The 19,472-nt window shown below is 43.6% G+C and overlaps 1 protein-coding gene across 1 annotated transcript in view; it reads left to right on the forward strand.

The window, feature by feature from the left end:
* The first annotated feature begins 940 nt into the window (after positions 1-940).
* Positions 941-19,472, forward strand: part of MCTP1 (multiple C2 and transmembrane domain containing 1) — a 290,462-nt gene continuing 271,930 nt past the window's right edge. The window contains exon 1 of the mRNA XM_075138374.1: positions 941-1,638. Within this exon, the coding sequence (XP_074994475.1) occupies positions 1,060-1,638 (579 nt within the window). The 5' untranslated portion in view covers positions 941-1,059. The remainder of the gene's footprint in view (positions 1,639-19,472) is intronic.

Consider the following 19,472-nt stretch of genomic DNA (forward strand, 5'->3'; position numbering starts at 1 on the left):
CCTGCTGCTATTATTTTAATTAAAAAAGAAACTTTGGATAGTGTTAAGCATCAAAGAATGCAGTGATGGGGCCACTAGTTCAGCGTGCTATGACGAGAAAACAATGCAATTATTTACAATTCTCTTTTTTTCCAGAAAAAATATGAGTGTGATAGATGAGCTGAGTTTTTTTTTCCCCCGCATACTTCGAGGAACCTGCCTGGCCGGCCTATGTATTTTGCGTCCACGACTGCCAAAGGACAGATTTGCCCACAGATACCTTTGGTACCGAGGCCGGTGTTTTCTGCAGCGCTCGCTGTGCATGCATGAGCAACCTCAACCCTCCCTCCCCAAGGTCACCGGGGGCCGGGGGCCGATGCCCGCTCGGCCGGGCAGAGGCCCCGCTGGCAGCTCCCTCTCGCCCAAAGCTCCGGGTGTCCCCCGGCGGCAGGGAAACTGCCGCATCACAGCGCGGCCCCCCCGCAGCAGCGGCGGCGGCCTCCGGGGCGCGGTGGCGGCAGCCGGGGCCGCAGCGCCCTTCGCCCTCTCTGCCTCCCGCCCGGTGCCACTGTCACCACTCCAAAAAAAAAAACCCAAACAGGTGGGGAGGGGGGCTGGGTAAGCCCACTCCCGCCATGTCCTTGCACTGCCGCACGTATATATATAGGCGAGCCGCCGGCAGCCCGCGCCCCGGCAGCCGCCCCGCGCCCCTCCGTTAACTTTTCCGCCGGGCTCCGCGCCCCTGCGCAGCCCGGCTCCGCGCAGCCCGCCCCCGCCCCGGCCACCGAGGGACCGCCCGGGGTGGGGGGGCTCGCGGCGGCAAACTTTCCGCCTGGCGGGGCCGCGGAGGGGGTCTCGTCCTTCCCTTAACTTCCACGGCGCGGCTGCAGCCCCAGAGCCGGCCCCGGGCTCTCTCGGCCGCGCCGCGCTGAGCGGGGGGCGGCGCGGCGGAGCCCCGCGCTCGTCCCCGGCGGCGGGCGCCGCTCCGGCCCGCCCCGCACGGGAGTGAAGGCGCCGGGCTCCGGCGGGCTCTGCTGCTGTTGCTCCCGCAGCCGCCGCCGCAGCAGGAGGAGGAGGAGGATGATGGAGCCGGGCAAGGAGCCCCGGGCGGCCGCGGGGGAGAAGCCTGGCGAGCCCGAGCCGGCGGTGTCCTTCCAGGCCCGGCTGTGGAAGAACCTGCAGCTGGGGGGCAAGGGCCGGAGCGGCGGCGGGCGGGCGGCAGCCGAGCGCCGCACTGCGGAGCCCCCCGCCCCGCCGCCGGCCGGCGGCAAGGGGGACCTGCCGCCCGGCGCCAAGTGGAGCGGCTTCAAGCGGCGGAGGCAAGTGCTGGACCGCGTCTTCTCGTCCTCCCAGCCCAACCTCTGCTGCTCGGCCGCCGAGCCGCTGGAGCCGGGCGGCGAGTCCGGCTCCGCCCTGCGCCGCCTGCGGGAGCACTTGCTCCCCCAGGGCAAGGGGCCGCCGCCCGGCCGCCGGGAGGACCCTGCCGCCGGGGATGAGGGGCCCAAGGGCGGGAAGGAGGGCCGCCGGCCCGGGGCGCACCTGTCCCACCAGAAGAGCTCCTCGCTGCCCAGCACCGCCTGCCTGGAGCAGCTGCTGCAGGGCTCGCCCACCGCCGGCAGGAGGAAGGAGCAGCGGGCGGAGGACGGCGACGGCAGCGCGGTGAGTGTGGGCCCCCGCCGCCCCCCGCGGGGTCGCGCCCGCGGGCAGCGCCGGCGGCCCTCGGCGGGCGAGCAGGCGGTGCCGCGGCGGCGAGGCCGGGCGAGGCAGGAGAGCGGTCCCTGGGGAGGGAAGGCGAGGCGAGGTGAGGGGACAGGCGGCGAGGCGGGAAGGCGGCCGGGGCCGCGCTCCCCCCCCGCCCGCTGGTGCGAAGCGCCCTCCGCCTCAGGGGGGGAACCGCCGCGGGGCCGCCCTGGCGCACCTTCCCCCGCCGCGGGGCTGGGCTCGGCTCCCCGTGGGGCGGCGGCGGCCGTCGTGACAGGCGGTGTGGCGGGGCCGTGCCGTGCCGAGCTGCGGGCGCGCTGCGAGGGGTGCTGGTGCTCGGGGCAGGGGCGACCTCCCTCAGACCTTCCCTGTATAAACCACGCAGAGGACGGGTGTCCGGGGCTGGAGCTGGGGTGTACCGGTAGCGCGGGTTGCCTCGCACCGTTCCCCGCAGCCGCCTCGCGCCTCTGGGAGCCGCTCGCTGCTGGTTGCTGTCCTTGACGCTTCCAGCACGGCCTTTGCGCAGCTAACCTCCGCTTTTTCCTTGCCTGGTTATCCAAATTTGAATTATTATTTCATTTGATTTCTGCAGGACACCCCAACAACGACCACTGGTACAAATGTCATAGAGAGTAGATAATTAATTGGCAGAACATACCAGGCACCGTCACACGCGGCCGCCGGTTCAGGCTGATGCGCTAATCGTTCTTCCCTCGTTGTTGGGGGAAGGCGGTGTACAAAGCCATAGCTCTTCCGACTGTCAGTTTTGAAATTAAGTGGTAAAGCTAGTGCTGATAGGGCCTGCCGAATCTTGGAATAAATTTCCTGCGAGAAAAGTGCAAAACATATGAGTCATTCTGGAGTTTGTGTAATTCTAAGCAGTCATCCACTTTTTGCAGGAGTAGTTGACTAATACATGTTATTATATATTGTCTTCTGTCATAATTAGGGAGAAATGAGTAACTGAAGTAAAAGGCACGCTCGCTCTGTTTGCTGTCAAAAAGCAGCTGTATGAATATATCTGGCTTTTGCTAGGGCTACAGAATCTGTGGTTACGGTCTAGCGAGGAGCGGTAGTGGTTCTGCAATGACTTGCAAGCGTCCCTTGAAGTCAGCGGGACTTTCATGTCCCTCTGCAGAGTTCAGCCCTCATCTTCACAAACGGGACCGAGACCTAACTTCATGTCTGAGTCCCACGGGGCCGTTTTGGTGATAAGCACCATGCTGGCTGGAAGCTACCGGGGTTATCCCTTAGGTCGTTGCTTCTTGACGTGGGGTTATTTTGATAAGCGGGCATTCCCTTCAGTAGTCAGTCCCTTTCTCCCCCCACCCAGGCTCACAAAAATGTATTGCATATTATTGTTCGGGACTACAGGATATTCTTCTGTTTTAAAGACAGCTACATCTAGCAATTAATAAATATGAAAATGTGGGGGTTTTTTTCAGTGCTGTTCTGCGGTTGTGTTCAGCAAAGAAACAGCACATTTATTTACAAAACATGTCAATTGTTACTTAGTTGTGAGGGCATTACTCTTGCTTTGAACAAGGTACAGTCATAACATTTGGAAAGAATACTGCTAATCAAGACAAAGTGGTACCCAAGCTTTCTAATACTTATCTTTAATTAGCAGGATTATGGCCAATTCCTCCAAGCAATTTCTAGTATTAAGTTGGGCCGTGCCTGCATACCAAACCTGCTGTTTTTGATATTAAATAAAGCTTGTTGTGTCCCCTGAGTGTTGTGGAGTTTGCAGAGCTGTTGCTGATGACGTTTCGTTCGAGGGGTGATGTGAAACAGCTGTTCTGCTATTCCATAATCAGCACGTCCGCTGCTCTTCTCATCTCTAGAGGTATAATCTCATTCAGATTATTACATCTGATTTAATTCACCAGCTTCATTGAGCTGTTGAATAGTTGGAGACATAAGACTCAGACTATAAAGCGCTGTTGGACTGTCTTCAGTTGTGTCTGGTACTCTTCAGTAGTCTGTTACAGAGCAAGTAACTTCCACCGACGGGAGTTTCCAATTCAGTATCTTTTGGGAGTCAAGTCTTGCACGCTTACATTCTGTACTCCCAGGTCAGTAAGGTCCCTGCCTAACTTTAGTCATGGCGTTTACACACGTCTGAGGATTTGGGATTAGAAGTCTGGTAATACAAGTTTAGAATAACTTGCATTTTTCAAATCCAAGTTTTACTTACAGCAGCACAGACTTTCAGAGGTATCCGGATTTTTATTGCCAAGCAACCTTTCATGTCCGAAGATCAAAAAAATTCTAGTAACTAACAGAATCACAAAAATGAGATGAAATTATCTAAAAGTAAAAGCAATACTAGAATTACAACTTGCTGTAAGATATATTTAAGATTTAATTGAAATACAGGGGCAAACAAATGCTACTGCGTCTTTCGGATCAAGACTGTTGAATTTTTTAGCAAATTTGTATGCAAAAAGACCTACTAGATATTTTAAGGGAGATGGTGGGGAAAATAAAATGCCATGAGAAGTCAAATTTCTTGTGCTTTTAAGCTGAAATAATACAGTTGTCATCAGAGAAAAGGAGCACAAGTTAGTGTGGTGGATGGGAAGACTTAGAATGTAAGTTGGACCGCTCTGTGTGGATTTAATCTTGGAATGTACTTTTTGGCATAGTCAAACCGCTTAAAAATAATTTGAACTAATTAAAATGCAGTATAGCGATGCTGCGTTTGACATGGACAACCTAGCAGAGGCCTAGTTTTCTCAGCATTGAATAAAGCTCCTGTTGCAGTGAATAGGGTTGGTATCTTGGTTCGAGTAAAGGTGCACACTTAAGAGTGGAGTCTTATGCAAAGAATAACCCTTACATTTGAGTACTGAATACTGATTTAGTTCTCCCCCGAAGACTGAATACTTCTCAAAGCTGTCCTTGAATAGTTTGGGGCGAGAAGGGCATGGTAACTACTATATTGTTGGCAGGAAACGTAGGTTCCTTTCAAAGGGTAGCCAAAGCATGAATATAGTTTATTAGGGCAAAGAAATAAACACATGCGGGATTAAACATCATCCTTCTTCCAGCATACAAAGGCTATATGGCAGGTTTGCTTGGCCAAACCTTTCCTAACCCTAGACATGGCATCCAGTCACCTTCATATCGCTGAGAGCTGCAGGACGTGTGCTGCACCCTTGAGGGAGCGAGCCGAGGGCGATGGAAGCCTCTTGGAGTGCTCCATGGGCGGGATGACAGCAGCCTTCCAGGGGTTCTGCTGCCCCACAGGACTTCCAGTGGCTGAGCGTGCTACCGTGCCCCAAGGCAGTGCCCCTTATAATTTGCATCTCCTTGCCAGCAGGAGCTTGGATTTACTCAGCAGCGCCTGTAACAGCATGGCCTTTCTCCTGCATGTGAGATGTAGCTTTGCATGGAAAGCTTTACACCACTTGCAATTTGTCATTATCATGTAGCGAAAACCAGGAGGGTGCAAATATCACTGTTTCTTAAGATTTGCAATAATGAAGAACCTACAAGTGCTTCATCATCTTAATCAGAGAACATGGGTGTGGGCGTACGTCGTCAAGAATCAACAGTGGACGTAAAGAGCGCTTGGGGAGAGGGTTCCTGATTGAAGGGGTGTCCAGGCTGCAGCCTGGCTGCTGCAGTGAGAACTTTCGTGGGCACGTTTCCCCAGAGGGTCTTCTTGCAAGATAATGATTTGGTGGCAACAAACTTCGTGACTTTTTAAAGTATGTAACAGGTTGATCCATTAGGCTAAAGGAGTGGACAGGTTCTTAACCGCTTCCCTCCCCATCTGTCTCCGTTCTGTGCTTATGGGGGTAAATTGGAGATGTGGGAGGGCTCGAGGGTTATTGCAGGAGGAGGAGGGGGGGGAAGGCTAGGGCTGCCACTCAACCTCTAGATGCATAGCCATAGGAAATGCAGCTTCATTAGTTTGGCTGCACACAGAATTATTGGCTTAATTAATAAGGCATCCTTCATACCTACATTTGTGGGTCTTCAGGGTCAGAGATTGGATAACTGGTCTAGACTATATAATACAGCATGATGCAAGACAGCGATGAGACGACGAGAAAAACTGGAGATATGTATCCAGCTACAGGGTCTCTCCCATTCCCTCAATAATGTATAAGTATTTCTCAATGAAGTGGTGCAAGAGAGTGAGCTGTCTGGCTCATGAGAGGGATCTGCAGGAAAAGGGGAGTTTAGTGAGCTGGGTCATATGAAGAGAGGTTGCACTTTCAGGGCAGGGAGCATGGTGTTGTACTGAGGTGTCTGGAAAGGAGAAAGGGATGAGTAATGATGAAATAGGAGCAGAGACAGAGCCGCGAGGAAGCCTGAAGAGAAGAGAGAAGACTTTTGAATTTGGTGTGGAGGGGGATGCAGAGCCAATAAAAACCTGACTGGCATACCGTGCACATTTTTCTGCCTATACCAGAATAAATCTGTATCTGGCTTAGAGCCACTGAAGTCAGTGAAGTTACACAAGGGGAAAATTTGGCTTGTTTGTTCTAATTGGCATGTGCCACAGGTCACGTTTCAGTAATTGATCCAGCCAGTGAAGGCAAAAGAACAAAACAAAGCCAAAAGAAAAGGCAGAAAATGTCAGTGAAAAGCTACATAGATAATGTCACCCAAGAGAATCTTAATTGCTACTTCAGATTTCTAAGAAACTGCACTGGGAAAGGTGAAGGTGATGAGGAAAATTAAACAATTCTGACTGTCAAGGATTACCTTTTCCAGAGATAATGCCAATACAAAACAAAAAGAGTTGGAGAGAGCGAATTTGCACAGGTATTTGGAGCATGATTTGAGGGCAACAGTGTTCTGAGAATACAAAGGGCAAAATTTTAGGCAACGGGAGAAGGCTAGCTTTTGGGGATCTGGCCACTGACACATAGGGAATAAGTAGATGAGTAAATATTTGGGCTGGGTCTCGGAAGAGCCTGGAGTTTGTTAACGGAAATTACATAGAGATAGAAATAGCAAGCAGGAGTAAAAAGTTGTTGCTGACATTCGTTTCCTTTTAAGAAAGCTGTTGCAGTCTCTCAAGACTGTTTGTTTCTCCAAAAGTTTAATTAGACATCTGATTTTATCAAGGGATGTTCTGCATTGCCCTGTTTTGTCATTGTATTAATTTCTGATAACAGGTTTATCTTTCAGCAGCTTGCGATGCATTAATCTGTTTCTTATGCTCTGTCAGCCTGTGACCAGTCTGTCAACTTACAGTATGTTAGTACAGTGTGTGTATATTACTGACATGGAAATCAAGAGATGGCACAGCAGAATTGTATTTAATTATATCCGGAATAACCTCTGCTTAATTAACTAAAGAATCTCTGCAGAGTTTTCAAAGTGAGCCGCATAATTTTTCAGAATTGGCCAGTTCACATTTATCCTCATGTGAAATACTTAGATATTTTAAAGTGAACTAATAGCAGCTGTTGATTTACTGTTTATCCATGTCCTCCTTAAGCTTTACTTTCTCTTTTTTTTTCTTTGCCCTGCCTTCACTGCTCATATGTAAAGGTGTTCATAGTAAAATAATTGTATTGAGAATAATATGGTTAGTGGATAGGAATTGCGATAGTCCTTGCACTGAAGGAACAAAAAAATGCTTATTTTCTACTGAGTGACGCTGCTGTAAAGTGATTAACTTTCAGTGTAGGGATTCTAGCTGGATTTCAAGCGACTGTGTCAAAATTCTGTTACTTCAGTGTACTTCATGTGTGTATTTCATAACGTACTGAACTGAGTTGAACTTTTTAAATGTAAAAAGACAAACACCTAAACATGGTTATATAGCATTAAACTTTTTTCCAAGAAATGCTGAAAAATGTTTTTTCTCTCTTGTTAAAATGTTGGATGCAGAAAACTATTAGACATACCAATAAGACTTGTCATCAGTTACTATACTGTTGCAAAGAGAAGTACTTTTTAAAAAATATGACTGAAACAGTTTTAAAACTACCGGTGTGTCATTCAGCATCCAGCCCTGTAGGTAGTTCTAATTTAACTGTTTTGTCTTGTGATGTGGTCCTAACATATTAATAGACCCAAGTGTCATCTTTGTTTTTTTCCTCTTGGATGAATTGCTGGTCTTTGGCAAGATGACTGAGAACTCTGCATTGATCTGAAGACTCAATTTGGCTTTTCCTCTCTAATCTTAATATCGATCCTAGATCTCAGAAAATACAAGTGTTATCTTACAGGAAATTTTAAGAAGGTAACTGTAATGTAAGCCCCGAAGGTGTAAGTTTAAAAAAGAAATGTTTTCGTCTTCCCTTGTAAAAGAAGGCACAATTCCCCCAAACTTTATCTGTGGTAGACTTAGTTTATCAAAACTACAAATTAGATCACCTTTAGTTCAGTATGGCGTTTTGTTTTATGTAGAGTTTGTATTCTGCTCTGCAGGGATATAGCAGTGTTATGGTCCCTGTATTTCTGTAATAGTGAACTGATTACAAACCATAGCAAGCACACAGAAAAATGATCCCTCCGGACTTGTAAGTATTGAAGTCTTGTGGGGTAGCTGATTCATACCGTGCCACCAAGCCAGAGGTTTCCTATTTCAAATACTTAGAGCTATGGTAGACCATCACTGTCGAAAAATGTAATATTGAAAGTTTCATACTCGGCGTGTGAAAAGTGGGACCTGAGGATAAAGCTATTACAATATTGGGATATTTGTCAGTAAAGCCACCTTTTTACTCATGTTTTATGTGAATGATTTTTTGGTGAAGAGGAAGACTATGTCTCAGCAAATTAGGTAATTAATAAGGACAGTGAGCAGTCTTCCGCTCCTTCGTGCTCTGCTTGGATGTTGCTGATACTGCTTTCCCATGTAGTCATTTAAACAAATAAAATCTGTAGCTTCAGATTATTGACCAAATAACATTTGTAGTTTCAAATTCCTAAAAGTTCCCAAGTGCTTCATTCCTTCCCTAAAGAGAAGGAATTAATTGTGTTAGTGACTGGAGGTGATTAAGTATATATATAAAAGCCCTAAAATAGATTCCTTTGCTTGTTCCAAACAGAACTTTTAGCAGTGATTAACATGGAACAGTGCAATACAGGATAAAGATTTTCTTGAAGGGTGGTATTTAACACTGTGCTGAAAGATATGTAGCAAAGTAATGTTGAAAGGACTTGTCTTTTTGTTATTCCTTCAGTATTTCTTTGGTAGTGTATATCTACCCCTACACGATAACCGTGCTGTAAGGTAAGTAGATCATTTTTGTCTCTGGAGCAGTAAACGTACCTCTGCCTTGTTTGTGCTTTTGTTTGTGCCAGTGGAGTTGACATAATTTTTATTTGTCTGAGAAAAGATTTGGCAGTAAGTCATTAACAAAGCATGTAATATTCTTCCACCAAAAAAATTAGTTGATCTTCCAGGTGGGCAAATCCAGTAACTTGACTTGTAATTTAGCTATGGCCCATCGGTAGAGCATGTCGGGGGGGGCTGTGAGATAGTTGCATCCTTGTTGGTTCAAGTGGTTAGGTTTAGTTTTGCATCTCAGTGAGAAAATGGAAGAGGCAGTAGCACTATATACACCATACCATGCTTGGGCATTGCATCAGAACTTTCAGAGTGTTGTCCATTAAACTCTATTGCTTCTAGAGCAATGTGATTTTTCAACTTATTTTTAAAAAAAAGACTAAACATGCTTAATATTTGTGTTCAGGTTTCCCTAAGGGACTAATGATTTGGCGATCTATTTGTGTCCCTCTGTCATAAAATTTTTCTGTGGATGGTCATATGAGTTTCCAGTCATTAGCACTTTTAGCAGTCTAGTAATTACTTGGCATTTTATCCTTGCAGATGAAGGTTTATGTTTAGAGCATACTTTTTCTCATTAAACCCAGTTCTTGCTCTGATGCACTTGAGACTTAGCTTCGCTGATGCTTCAAATAAAACTTCTGGCTGTTGTTGGATATGTGTGGTGTTCGTGTTTTACATGTTCCCGCTTACTTCAGCAGGGAGAGCCTTTAAATGCTCAGTTGGGTAGCAGGTGCTATAACTAGGTACCAAGCAATGACTGCTGAATTCTTCATCAATTAATGGATTTTTTCTTGTGGACCCTGTCTTATATCCTAGAAGATACAGGCTAACACTACAGGGAAGTTGGAGATGATGTGTAAACACTACCGCAGAAAGATCCTATCCCAGTGTTTCATGTCCCTGGTGAAGTTTTTCTGACCTGAAGATGCAGGTTAAAGAAGCATCTGGACAGGTCCTTTTCTCTGGGAACTCTAAATGCAGTGCAAGTCCTGTCAGGAACAGTGCATTTGATGGTCACAAGATGGGGGGTAAAAGATGGAATTCTTGGCTTTATTCTTCTTTGGGATTATGTAATTGCAAGGCTGAATGTTTTTTGTTTCCCACTAAGTGGAGAAATTCTGGAATAGATGACTGATGTTTTAGCCACCTCTTGTCAAAGGGGTTTTGATCAACTTACCCTTCTTCGGCCACTTCCCCCTGACTCCTTTACTGAGATAAATGTTATTTTCTTGCTGACCTTATGTAGATAAATAGTTCATATCTCCAGGACTGTTGCTTCCTCCCCCGCCAACCCCCCAAAATGTAGCAGAGCAGAAATCTGGGTTGAATTACAGACATGCTATTCTGATGATGTGTCTCTTCACAGATGAATGTACGCCATGAATATTGGACAATGTTGAGGCCAGGTAATGCACAGCAGAAACACGTCTAGAGCTTTCGCTATCAGTAGGAAGGGAACTTCAACTACTGGGACAGATTTTGTGGAGCTATCAAAATGTTCAAGTATCTGCAACACTTTCTCTGAACTGTCTCTTCATTTTGATATTGGGAAGTGCGAACCTCTGTGAGCAGGATTTACTCCTTCCTTCAGCCTGTATTCTCTGTCGTTCTTGGTTGTTCATTCTTTTAGATCTTTTTAAAATTACTTTTTAGATCAAACCCTCCCTATTTTTCCCACTTCTGTATTACGTCCTTCATACTAAGATCACAAGTTGCTGTAAAAAATCCAGAGGCAACAACAATGCGTACTTCTGAATGAAATACCATATTTCAAACTTTGCTCAAATATGTGTAAATCTAATTCTTTATAGCTTTGTAATTTTTCTCTAGCTTCTCTCTGCTCATTTGAAAGGGGAGGGAGGAAGTAAATGTCTTTCCAGAAAAATGAAGCCAATTTAGTCAATTGTTTAACTACTCTTAACTACTGGCACTGTTAAGATGCTCTATAAAACTCAGTATCAAAACAGTTCTTGAAATGCTGCAGTGTTCAAACTTTTGCTCTCCTCCCTCCATCCTATTCTGGGGAAGTTCTGCAACTGTTTCTCAAGAAAATCATATTCAAGAATGAGTCATGAAATGTGATATCAGGCAGATCAGATGTTTTTTTGGAGAAAGGCTGAGTGCTATTTACATAAGGAAGCTGGCTTTAGTCTGAACGCCAGGCGTGCTATGGGTAGGATGCCATTTGGTTTTGATATATCTGATCCGGCGGCATTCAGTTTACTGTCTCTGCTGTGCTTGTGATCAGGTGAGCACGTTAGGCAAAGATGAATAATCCTTTGAAGGCTTGCAACATCTGATGGACAAGATAAAAATAATGTGCCTCACAGATTCTTTGTGCAGTATATCCAACTAAGCCATTCAGTACCTTGCAGTTAATGAATATCATTATCGGTTTCTCACCTTGTGTGAGCTGTTCTGTTTCATCTCTCATGTAAACGAGGCACGTACCCGTGAGACGCTTGTTTGCTGCTTCTGATACGTGTTATTAAATCAGCAGCTGGACTGTCCTGTAGCTAATGATAAATATTTTTGCAGAGGTAACTTTTCGACAAATACCAAAATCTTCTGTGTAGTGCCAGAGTGGCGAGAACCCAGACATATTTGGTTGCCTGTGTTTGGTTAAGGTGGCTTATGCTGCAGTTCATGTAATTATAAAGAAGAGAAGCTGAAGCTTTTGTTGGTTACTGTGAGCCAAGTTCCAAGCCTTTTCTACGCTTCTGGAGCCTAAAACAAAGCACACGGCAGAGGTCACTGGCTGAAATGTAGTTTTAGTCTGTGCTGGCTCTCTATATGCTGGCAGACCCACTGCACGGGAAAGGAGTCGAGATTTTTCCGGAAACTAATTCTTGTTCAGTTTGGACAGGACTTCATTTTCAGCTGTGACGAAGCCCCTCTGCTCTGTCCAGAAAACTTAGCTACCTTCCAGGAACTCTTACTCTTTTTTTTTATCCCCAAAGCTAGAAAATTCTACCTATTAATTTAAGCATTGGCTCAAAAAAATCCGGCTGATTCTATCTGGCAAATGGCTCTAAATTCTTGGAGAGAGGGGACAAAACACTTTCCAGCAGGAAAAAGCAAATACTGACTTCCTACTGTTGTATTTTCTGGGTGAGGAATGATTGTCAAATGAAACCTCATGCACAGCAGAGAGAGAATCTGAAGTTCTAGGTGGCTTGATGAAAAGTAGGAAGAATTATCAAACTCAATGTTAATTGAAGGTGAGAAATGGAGCTTCCACCTTTCATTTTAAGGACATCCTTACTTTTACCGTTAAAGGCTTATTACCCTTTTTGGCACAGACTTTTTATATGCTGTTACAGTTTTAATAACTCTATTTTTAAATTTTGAACTTTATTGACATTAGATGGGTGTTTGGATGTCCTGCATTACTGAGGTCAGTATAGTATTAATATGAAAAAGGTTTTACTCCACAAGAACTAGCTTTTGCAGTTTGGTTTTCTACTATATTTTTATGAAAATAACAGTAATACCATGTGGGAATCAGCTGGAGTCCAGGAAATGTGAAGGAATAAATGCATATTCATAATGTAACCCTTGTGTGATGCATAAAAATCCCTCTCTGAGTTACAAGACTTGGGAATTTCAATCTTTATCATGTTTGTAAGATTTATAACTAAGATTCAGCTAATAAAAGTAATTCAATACGCAGGGTAACAGTTAATCTTCTCATGCAATTTACATGCTAAGATTTATGTTACAGTGTTTTCTGTGAGTTAGTGCAGAATAACAATAGAAATGGTCTAATCATCTTCATGTGTTGGAGGTCTGCACTTCTGAAATGATCTAGAGAACAAAGGGATTTTCCTTTTAAACTTGTATCTACACAGTTTGATGGGGGGGTGTTGGGGTTTGTTTTTGGTTTTTTTGTTCTTTTTTCCCCTGTTACAGCAGTCAGATGCTTTGATTGCCTGGCTTTCAGACTAGAAACATATGGTGGATGGCTACGTGGTTCTGTGTGGGGAAGACAGACTGGATGTGAGGCTATAGCAGTATTTGGGCATATAGCATATTGTGTATAGGATTCCAGATGATGTGATAGGTGTAAGTAACTTAGAAAGGTTTGTTTTGGTAGGGTGAAAATGGGTTCCTCAGTTTTAGAAAGTTGAAGCGTATCAGTCATCTAATCTGGAATTTCTGTATTTCATGGATCTCTTACAGAGGTAGTGTTTCTTAGTCCCTTAATGCAGAAGAACTGAGCAACTTCCCTGTTTACAGATAACTCCTTATGTTAACCAAGACTAGAAAAGTGAAATAGGAATCATCCTAAAAATTCTGATGTGATAGAAAAAGGTATGTTTGTAGTATCACGAATTATACCTCTTTTTGCTTTTCCCAGTAGACCCTGGGAAAAGGGTCTATGTCAACATGCAAAGTGCTGCCTTATTTTGGTTCCAAATTCTTGCTGCTCTTGCTTTCTAATTTTCCTTAAAACTTGGGAATTTTGAGAAAATTCTGTTCCTTTCCTCTGAGTATAAAGTGCTAGGAAAAAATGTCTCTAAAATAACAAATATACACAAACGGAGCTTTTCAAGGACATGTAAGGTTCCCCTGTGCCCCTCAAAGGTGGTATATTATTGAAGAACAGCATGTGTCTCAAGCCTTGTTAAATAATTTCAAAAGTTTAGAAGCCAAATATTAACCTCAGCTGTAGTTTTCTGCTCTTTCTGCCGGTGTTCTGTTGTGCTGTTCCTCCAGACAAACCTTAACTTCAGGCCTATTTGTAGCAGAAGCCTCTGTCAGTTGCAGAATTGCATGCTAATACTGAATTTACTTGATCTTTCTAGCTAGTGTTTTTGAATATGTGTATCTTGGTGTTGAAGACCTGCCATACTCTAGATAAACCATTTACTAAAAACAAAGTAAAAGCATTAAAAAAAGCACGCTTTACGATCATTCCGGCTTGTTTCTGTTTATGCTTTTTTTTTGCTGTAATGGTGATCACAAATGACAAAACTCGGGTGGTGGCACATTTTATTACTTAGAAAAGAAACACCAGCACTGCCACTTAAGGGTTTATTTGCCCTTAATAAACAACTTTTGTCAAAATCCTGATGTCAGTTGCTTTGATTATAGAAGGAGAAGTAGCTGCTCATAGTACATGAGAATATTCCTACTTTTACAAAAGACTGCAAATGTCTAGAAGAAAAGGAAGAACTTCTATTCGTCCTTACATCGGACAGTACGGGTCTGGGAGCAGGCGCCGAAAGCAGTACAGGTGCAGTAGTCCAGCACTCGCCAAAAGGTGTACCGGGGCCTTTTAGCCACGTGTGTAGCACTTCTTCCCCGCTGTGATGTCTCTTCTCAGAGCTAGCTCTGGGTGTTTGGTGGGGCTCTTCGATGTGTACAGAAACCTGAGCGTTCGGTAGTAGGTGAGTGGAGGGGTGAGGAGGGCAAGGGGGAGAGAGATTCCTGTGATGCAGGCAAGGTGCTGCGCACAGTAGTGTGTTTTGTTCACTTCTGCTGTAGTAAGTGATGCAAAAGAACAAAAAGTGTCGACATCACTTAACTGCAATTAAGTATGGGTTCTTGTCTTTCTAAGCACAGAGACCTTGACCTATTTATTTCGTTGACAGATGCACTGGAGAATCCATACCAAAGTTTTGAGAGTTACTGTTTGGAGAGGTCGTGACACCCAGGAGAAATGGATCCTGGACAACACACAAAGCATTTTGAAATGGAGTAGTTATGCAGGACAGAGCTACTCAAAGTCTTTGCAGGTCCCTTTCTGAGGAAAAGGATATCAGTCAGTTGTTTGCTCTGTCCTTTTTTTAGCAAAGAAGAATGACTTTGTTCTGTTGATTTATTCTGATATGGTTGATGTGTGTTACTTTTATTGCTGTTGAGATAGCTGTTGAGAGCCATGGAGGGAAAAAGAGATGGGGTAGTAAAAGTGGGATTTTAAGTACCATTCTTGGGATGCAAGATGGGGAGATAGCCAGTCATGGACAGGTGCTTTGGTCTGTAAGACTGCTGTCAGCTGTTGCTGGGAAATTTGTTTTAGCAAAACAGGTTCGATTTGGTTTCAGAGTTAGGTGAAAACAGTGTGCATGTGAGTGTGCATGTGTGTGCATGCATGCGTGGAAGAGGGAGGGGAGTAGGTGAAGTGGAGGGGAAGACACTTTTGTATTAGAGAGAAGTCCCTTCTGCTCCACTCTCTCATTGCCATGCGTCTTCATTGGTGCGATAATTTCTGTACTAATGGTTTATGTGCTAATAGCAGAGGCATAGTAAAGTCCAAAGAGGTTTACGTAGTGAATTCCAGCAGCTCTTCTGGTAACTTGTTTCCCAGTCTCTCAAGTCAAAGTTCTGGGTGGAATGAGGGCCCTTCACTGCCCCAACTGTTATCATCATCAGTGTTTAATCCTATTTTATAATGGTGCCATTCTGGACCATTTATTTCAAATTTTGTCGTTGTCTTAATAGTATTGCCGTGATACTGCAGTACTTTAAAGCATCAGTAGCTCTTCAGTCTTTCTGTCTTATTTACATAACACTCGTATTAATGGTTAGTGTTAGAGGTTATGGGTTTCCATATGTGCCCTGCAATTTAGTTGCTTGGTAAGGCAGACCTGTAGGTCTCAATTATTAAAACAGTGCAGACTTCTGCTGCACAAGGGTGTGATGACAGATGGCATAGTGATGCCAGATTGCAGAAGGGTTGCACTAGTGTGTCACTGGCACATTATTTGGGTACAGCCTTCAGAAACTACTGGACTGTTCCCTTTCACTGTCCAGAATCTGGAGGCGTGTTGTCCTCTCCTTTCTCCTCTGGAAACACTCGGGAAAGGAGACAGGAGAGGTTTTGTTTCATTGCAACTTTCTAGGGCATCCTGGCTGAGGTAGTCATCATTTGGTTTTTCTGAATTCATTGGGGAATGGAGTGGTTTTCAGCTATATATAGTGCATGATGAAGTCAATATTTCAGCACTTTGAGGTTTGGCAGAAAAAAGGATTGACATCTTTTATTGACTGAATTTGTTAGGAGCAGGGCAGAACTACAACCCATGAGTTTATTTTTAAAATATGGAAAGGTTTATTACCATGTTGCTGAAATCTTTCTTGTTGGGCATAAGATTGAGGTATTAGAGACTTACAGAGTAAAACTATTTGACTTTATCCTTGTTCTCAGTACTAAAAATGAAGATTGAGGTTTGAGAAGGCAGCAATGTGAACATGCTTTTTTTTCACAAATCTTTTTGAAAAGTGAATTATTTATGACCAGTACATATAAAAACGTGAAGTTTAATATATTGTCTTCTATCTGAAGTATTGGTATTTAGGGAGAAGCTTACCTATCTTTTGAAAAGTGCACAAAATATTTAATTTGTCCTGTGCTATATATGCTTATATCATGTACACTCCTTGTCACCTGGTGATGTCCCTGCTTAAAAGAAGCAAAAGCTATTGCAGGGTTAAGTATAAATTTTAACAAAATCCAGGATTGCTACTTAATTCTCATTCGCCAGGTATACTTATTCTGGTCAATATGTTGCTCATTGTCCAGTTTATTGGATGTGAATTATTTGTTATGTCATATAATTTAATGGAAATCATCCTTTCTGTCTTCATTGCACTGCATATATGGGAACCTGTAGTTGTATTTCATAGTTTATCTTCAAATTTTCAAAAGTTCCCTGGTATCCACTGACAGGAGACGTGTGGGAACGGTTCAAAGCTGCATCATGGGAGGGTCAGACTTGACATTAGGAAGCATTTCTTTGCCGAACGGGGGGCCAAACCCTGGAACAGACTTCCTACAGAGGTGGTTGATGCCCCAAGCCTGTCAGTGTTTAAGAAGCATTTGGTCAATGCCCTTAATAACATGCTTTAACTTTTGGTCTTTAATAGTATGCTTTAGCTTTTGACTTTAGCCCTGAAGTGGTCAGGCAGTTGGACTAGATGATTGTTGTAGGTTCCTTCCAATTGAACTATTCTATTCCTATTCCTATTCTAAATTTGATTTCAAAAAAGTGGGAAAAATTGCAAAAGCACTGATGATAATAGCAAGCAAAATAGCTCCATTACAGTTGTGCAGCAAGATTAGGGGCTTTTGGTGTTCACTGTATTTGTTCATGAGAAAAAGAAGCATTTTAATAAAGTTCTCCTCTTAGCCTGTCAGAGGAATTGCTTTCCTAAATAGAGCTAAATGTCAACTGAGTTGCAGTTCTCAATCCACTGTGTTTTAGTTTGCTTAGACAAACAGAAAACCAATGTAATTTTTCCTGTTTGGGAATCTACTGTTGTAACCCATGGGAGAAGAATAAACTAGCATTATTTATTTATTTAGTTAGTTGTTGGTTTATTTATTTAATATCATAAAGGGCCAACCTGCTTACATTTTATTTGTGCTGCTTGATTGCCTATAATGGAAAAAATGCCTTTAGGCCTAAAATACATTAAACTGTTGTGGTTGGTTCCCCCCCCCAAAATGACACTGTGGCTTCCAAAAAAATAATTGAGCAAAGTTACACACTTCCATTTTTTTCCTATGTGGAAGTTATGCACCAGTTCACGAGCTGTGTCTAGAGGAAGTGATTACAAAATGTGAAAAACAAGATTATTATTGGACTACCCATTACAACAATCAGCAGGAAGAGAAATCTTTTGTGCTTCTTTATGGCAGATGTCTAATACTGTTTCCTGCAGTGCAGCCATAGCTACTGTAAAGGGTGGCCAGCTAGACTACTCTCATAACTCAGAAATAGATTCTGCATCACCTCAATCATCGGTGCCCGGATACAATGTCTGCTTATAATTGGTAGTTGTTAAAAGACAGACAGAAAATCAGCCCTATTTCTCTTCCCGCCCTTGCTCAATCCCAACAGCTTTCCTTGTTTTTGTAGGTTTGGCTTTTGTAGTACTTTATACCAACAGGGGGCAAGAATTTTTTTCGCAATCCAAAATGATTGTATTATGATTAATCTGTTCTGCTTGTCTTTATATGTAAGATAGTTCTGTTTTAGAGGTTGGCTTCTCTTCACAAGACTGTTATATTTATTTTTGTTGTATTGATACGAGTTTAAAAATAGGCATGTGTGTTGATCTGTGCTGATCTAGTAATATTTTTCTTAAATACCTTCTGATACTTTTCAGTGAGATCCTCTGAGTGTCCTCCATCTCCTTAAAATGCCAAGAGCATGTAATAAACTGGCCTAGGAATAAGCTACTTTCCAAGTCAAGCAGGTTTCCTGCCCACAGAGGAGCTTTCCAGTACAATTACTTTCAAAACATGAAACATACTAGCTGAATGACCTAGTAATGGCAGCGTGAGATTAATGTGCTCTGCTTGTCAATATGACGTTGAGCTGTGGTTTGGGAAAAATCTTTGTGCTTCCTGAAGTATATGATTTGGATGGTGATAATGCACCTGTTTTGTCAAGAATAACTAGTCATGGATTTTCTTACTGTTTCATTTAGGGGAGAGAAGTTTTCTGATAATTGGTATTTTAGTTTCTTAGCAGATCAATAAATCCAATTAAAAAGCTCTTGTCAGCAGTCCACCAAATTTTTATTTTAAACTTCAAACGGAAATAATCAATTTTTGTGTTATTACCTAGGGATGGTAGGGCACAAACATACAGGGAAATGAAACGTTTTGACCACAGAAGTTTAAGGTGAGATCTAATATCGTAAAATTTGATAGCAGTCACAAGCAAACGGCAGAGGAGGACAGTGAGACAGTTAAAAGCAGAAGAATAAATAACCATCAGCTGCTCTGTTCAGTAATTGCTGTTTCTAAGGAAGCTACTTAGAAACTGACATATGTGATATCTTATGTAAAACTGTGATTAATTTGTTTCCTTGCCTGTCAGTGAGATATGATTTATGGAAAATATGCCAGATTTTCCTTCAGGATGGGAAAGATGCTGCTAAGATAATGATGAACTTTTTGCTAAAGTAAGGAAAACTGTGTTTTAATTTGAATGAAAACTGGGTTTTCTCCCCAAGGTGTTTGTTTGACAAAACTGGACCATGTGAAAGGGAGCTTCAACCAGTGGAGTGCTGGATCCATCACTGGGCTTGGGATATATTCACTCGTTACACTTTCCCATCTGCCTGCAGGTTGGGGATGCTTTCTCTGTAGGATCCATTTTGTGCCGGGGGGTGAGTTAATCGACTTGAGCTGCTGGAAGATGAATCTGTTTCACTTAGTGGTCACAAAATTGCTAGATCTAATGCATGGGAAGAAAACCTTCCTTGAGAGAGTTTGAGAGGATCCCAGATGACCGTAGTCTGATAGTTAGGGCATTTAGGTGGGTGGTAGCTGACATTATTAAATTCCAGCTCCAAATTAGGCAGAACTTATCTCAGCTACGTTGTAAGATTGTTCTACAATGGGATGTTGTGTTTAAAGTGAGTATGTTACCTCTTTCTGTTTGTTTTCTCTGATGTCCTGCAGGGTAGGCATATACCAAGCATTCCTGCCTTACGGCTTTGCCCAGGCTGCCCAGGTGAGAAGATGCTTTCTGTGAAAGTACTGGGAGGGTTTGGCAAG

This window comes from Calonectris borealis, chromosome Z (assembly GCF_964195595.1).
Source record: "Calonectris borealis chromosome Z, bCalBor7.hap1.2, whole genome shotgun sequence".
Taxonomy (NCBI): Eukaryota; Metazoa; Chordata; class Aves; order Procellariiformes; family Procellariidae; genus Calonectris; species Calonectris borealis.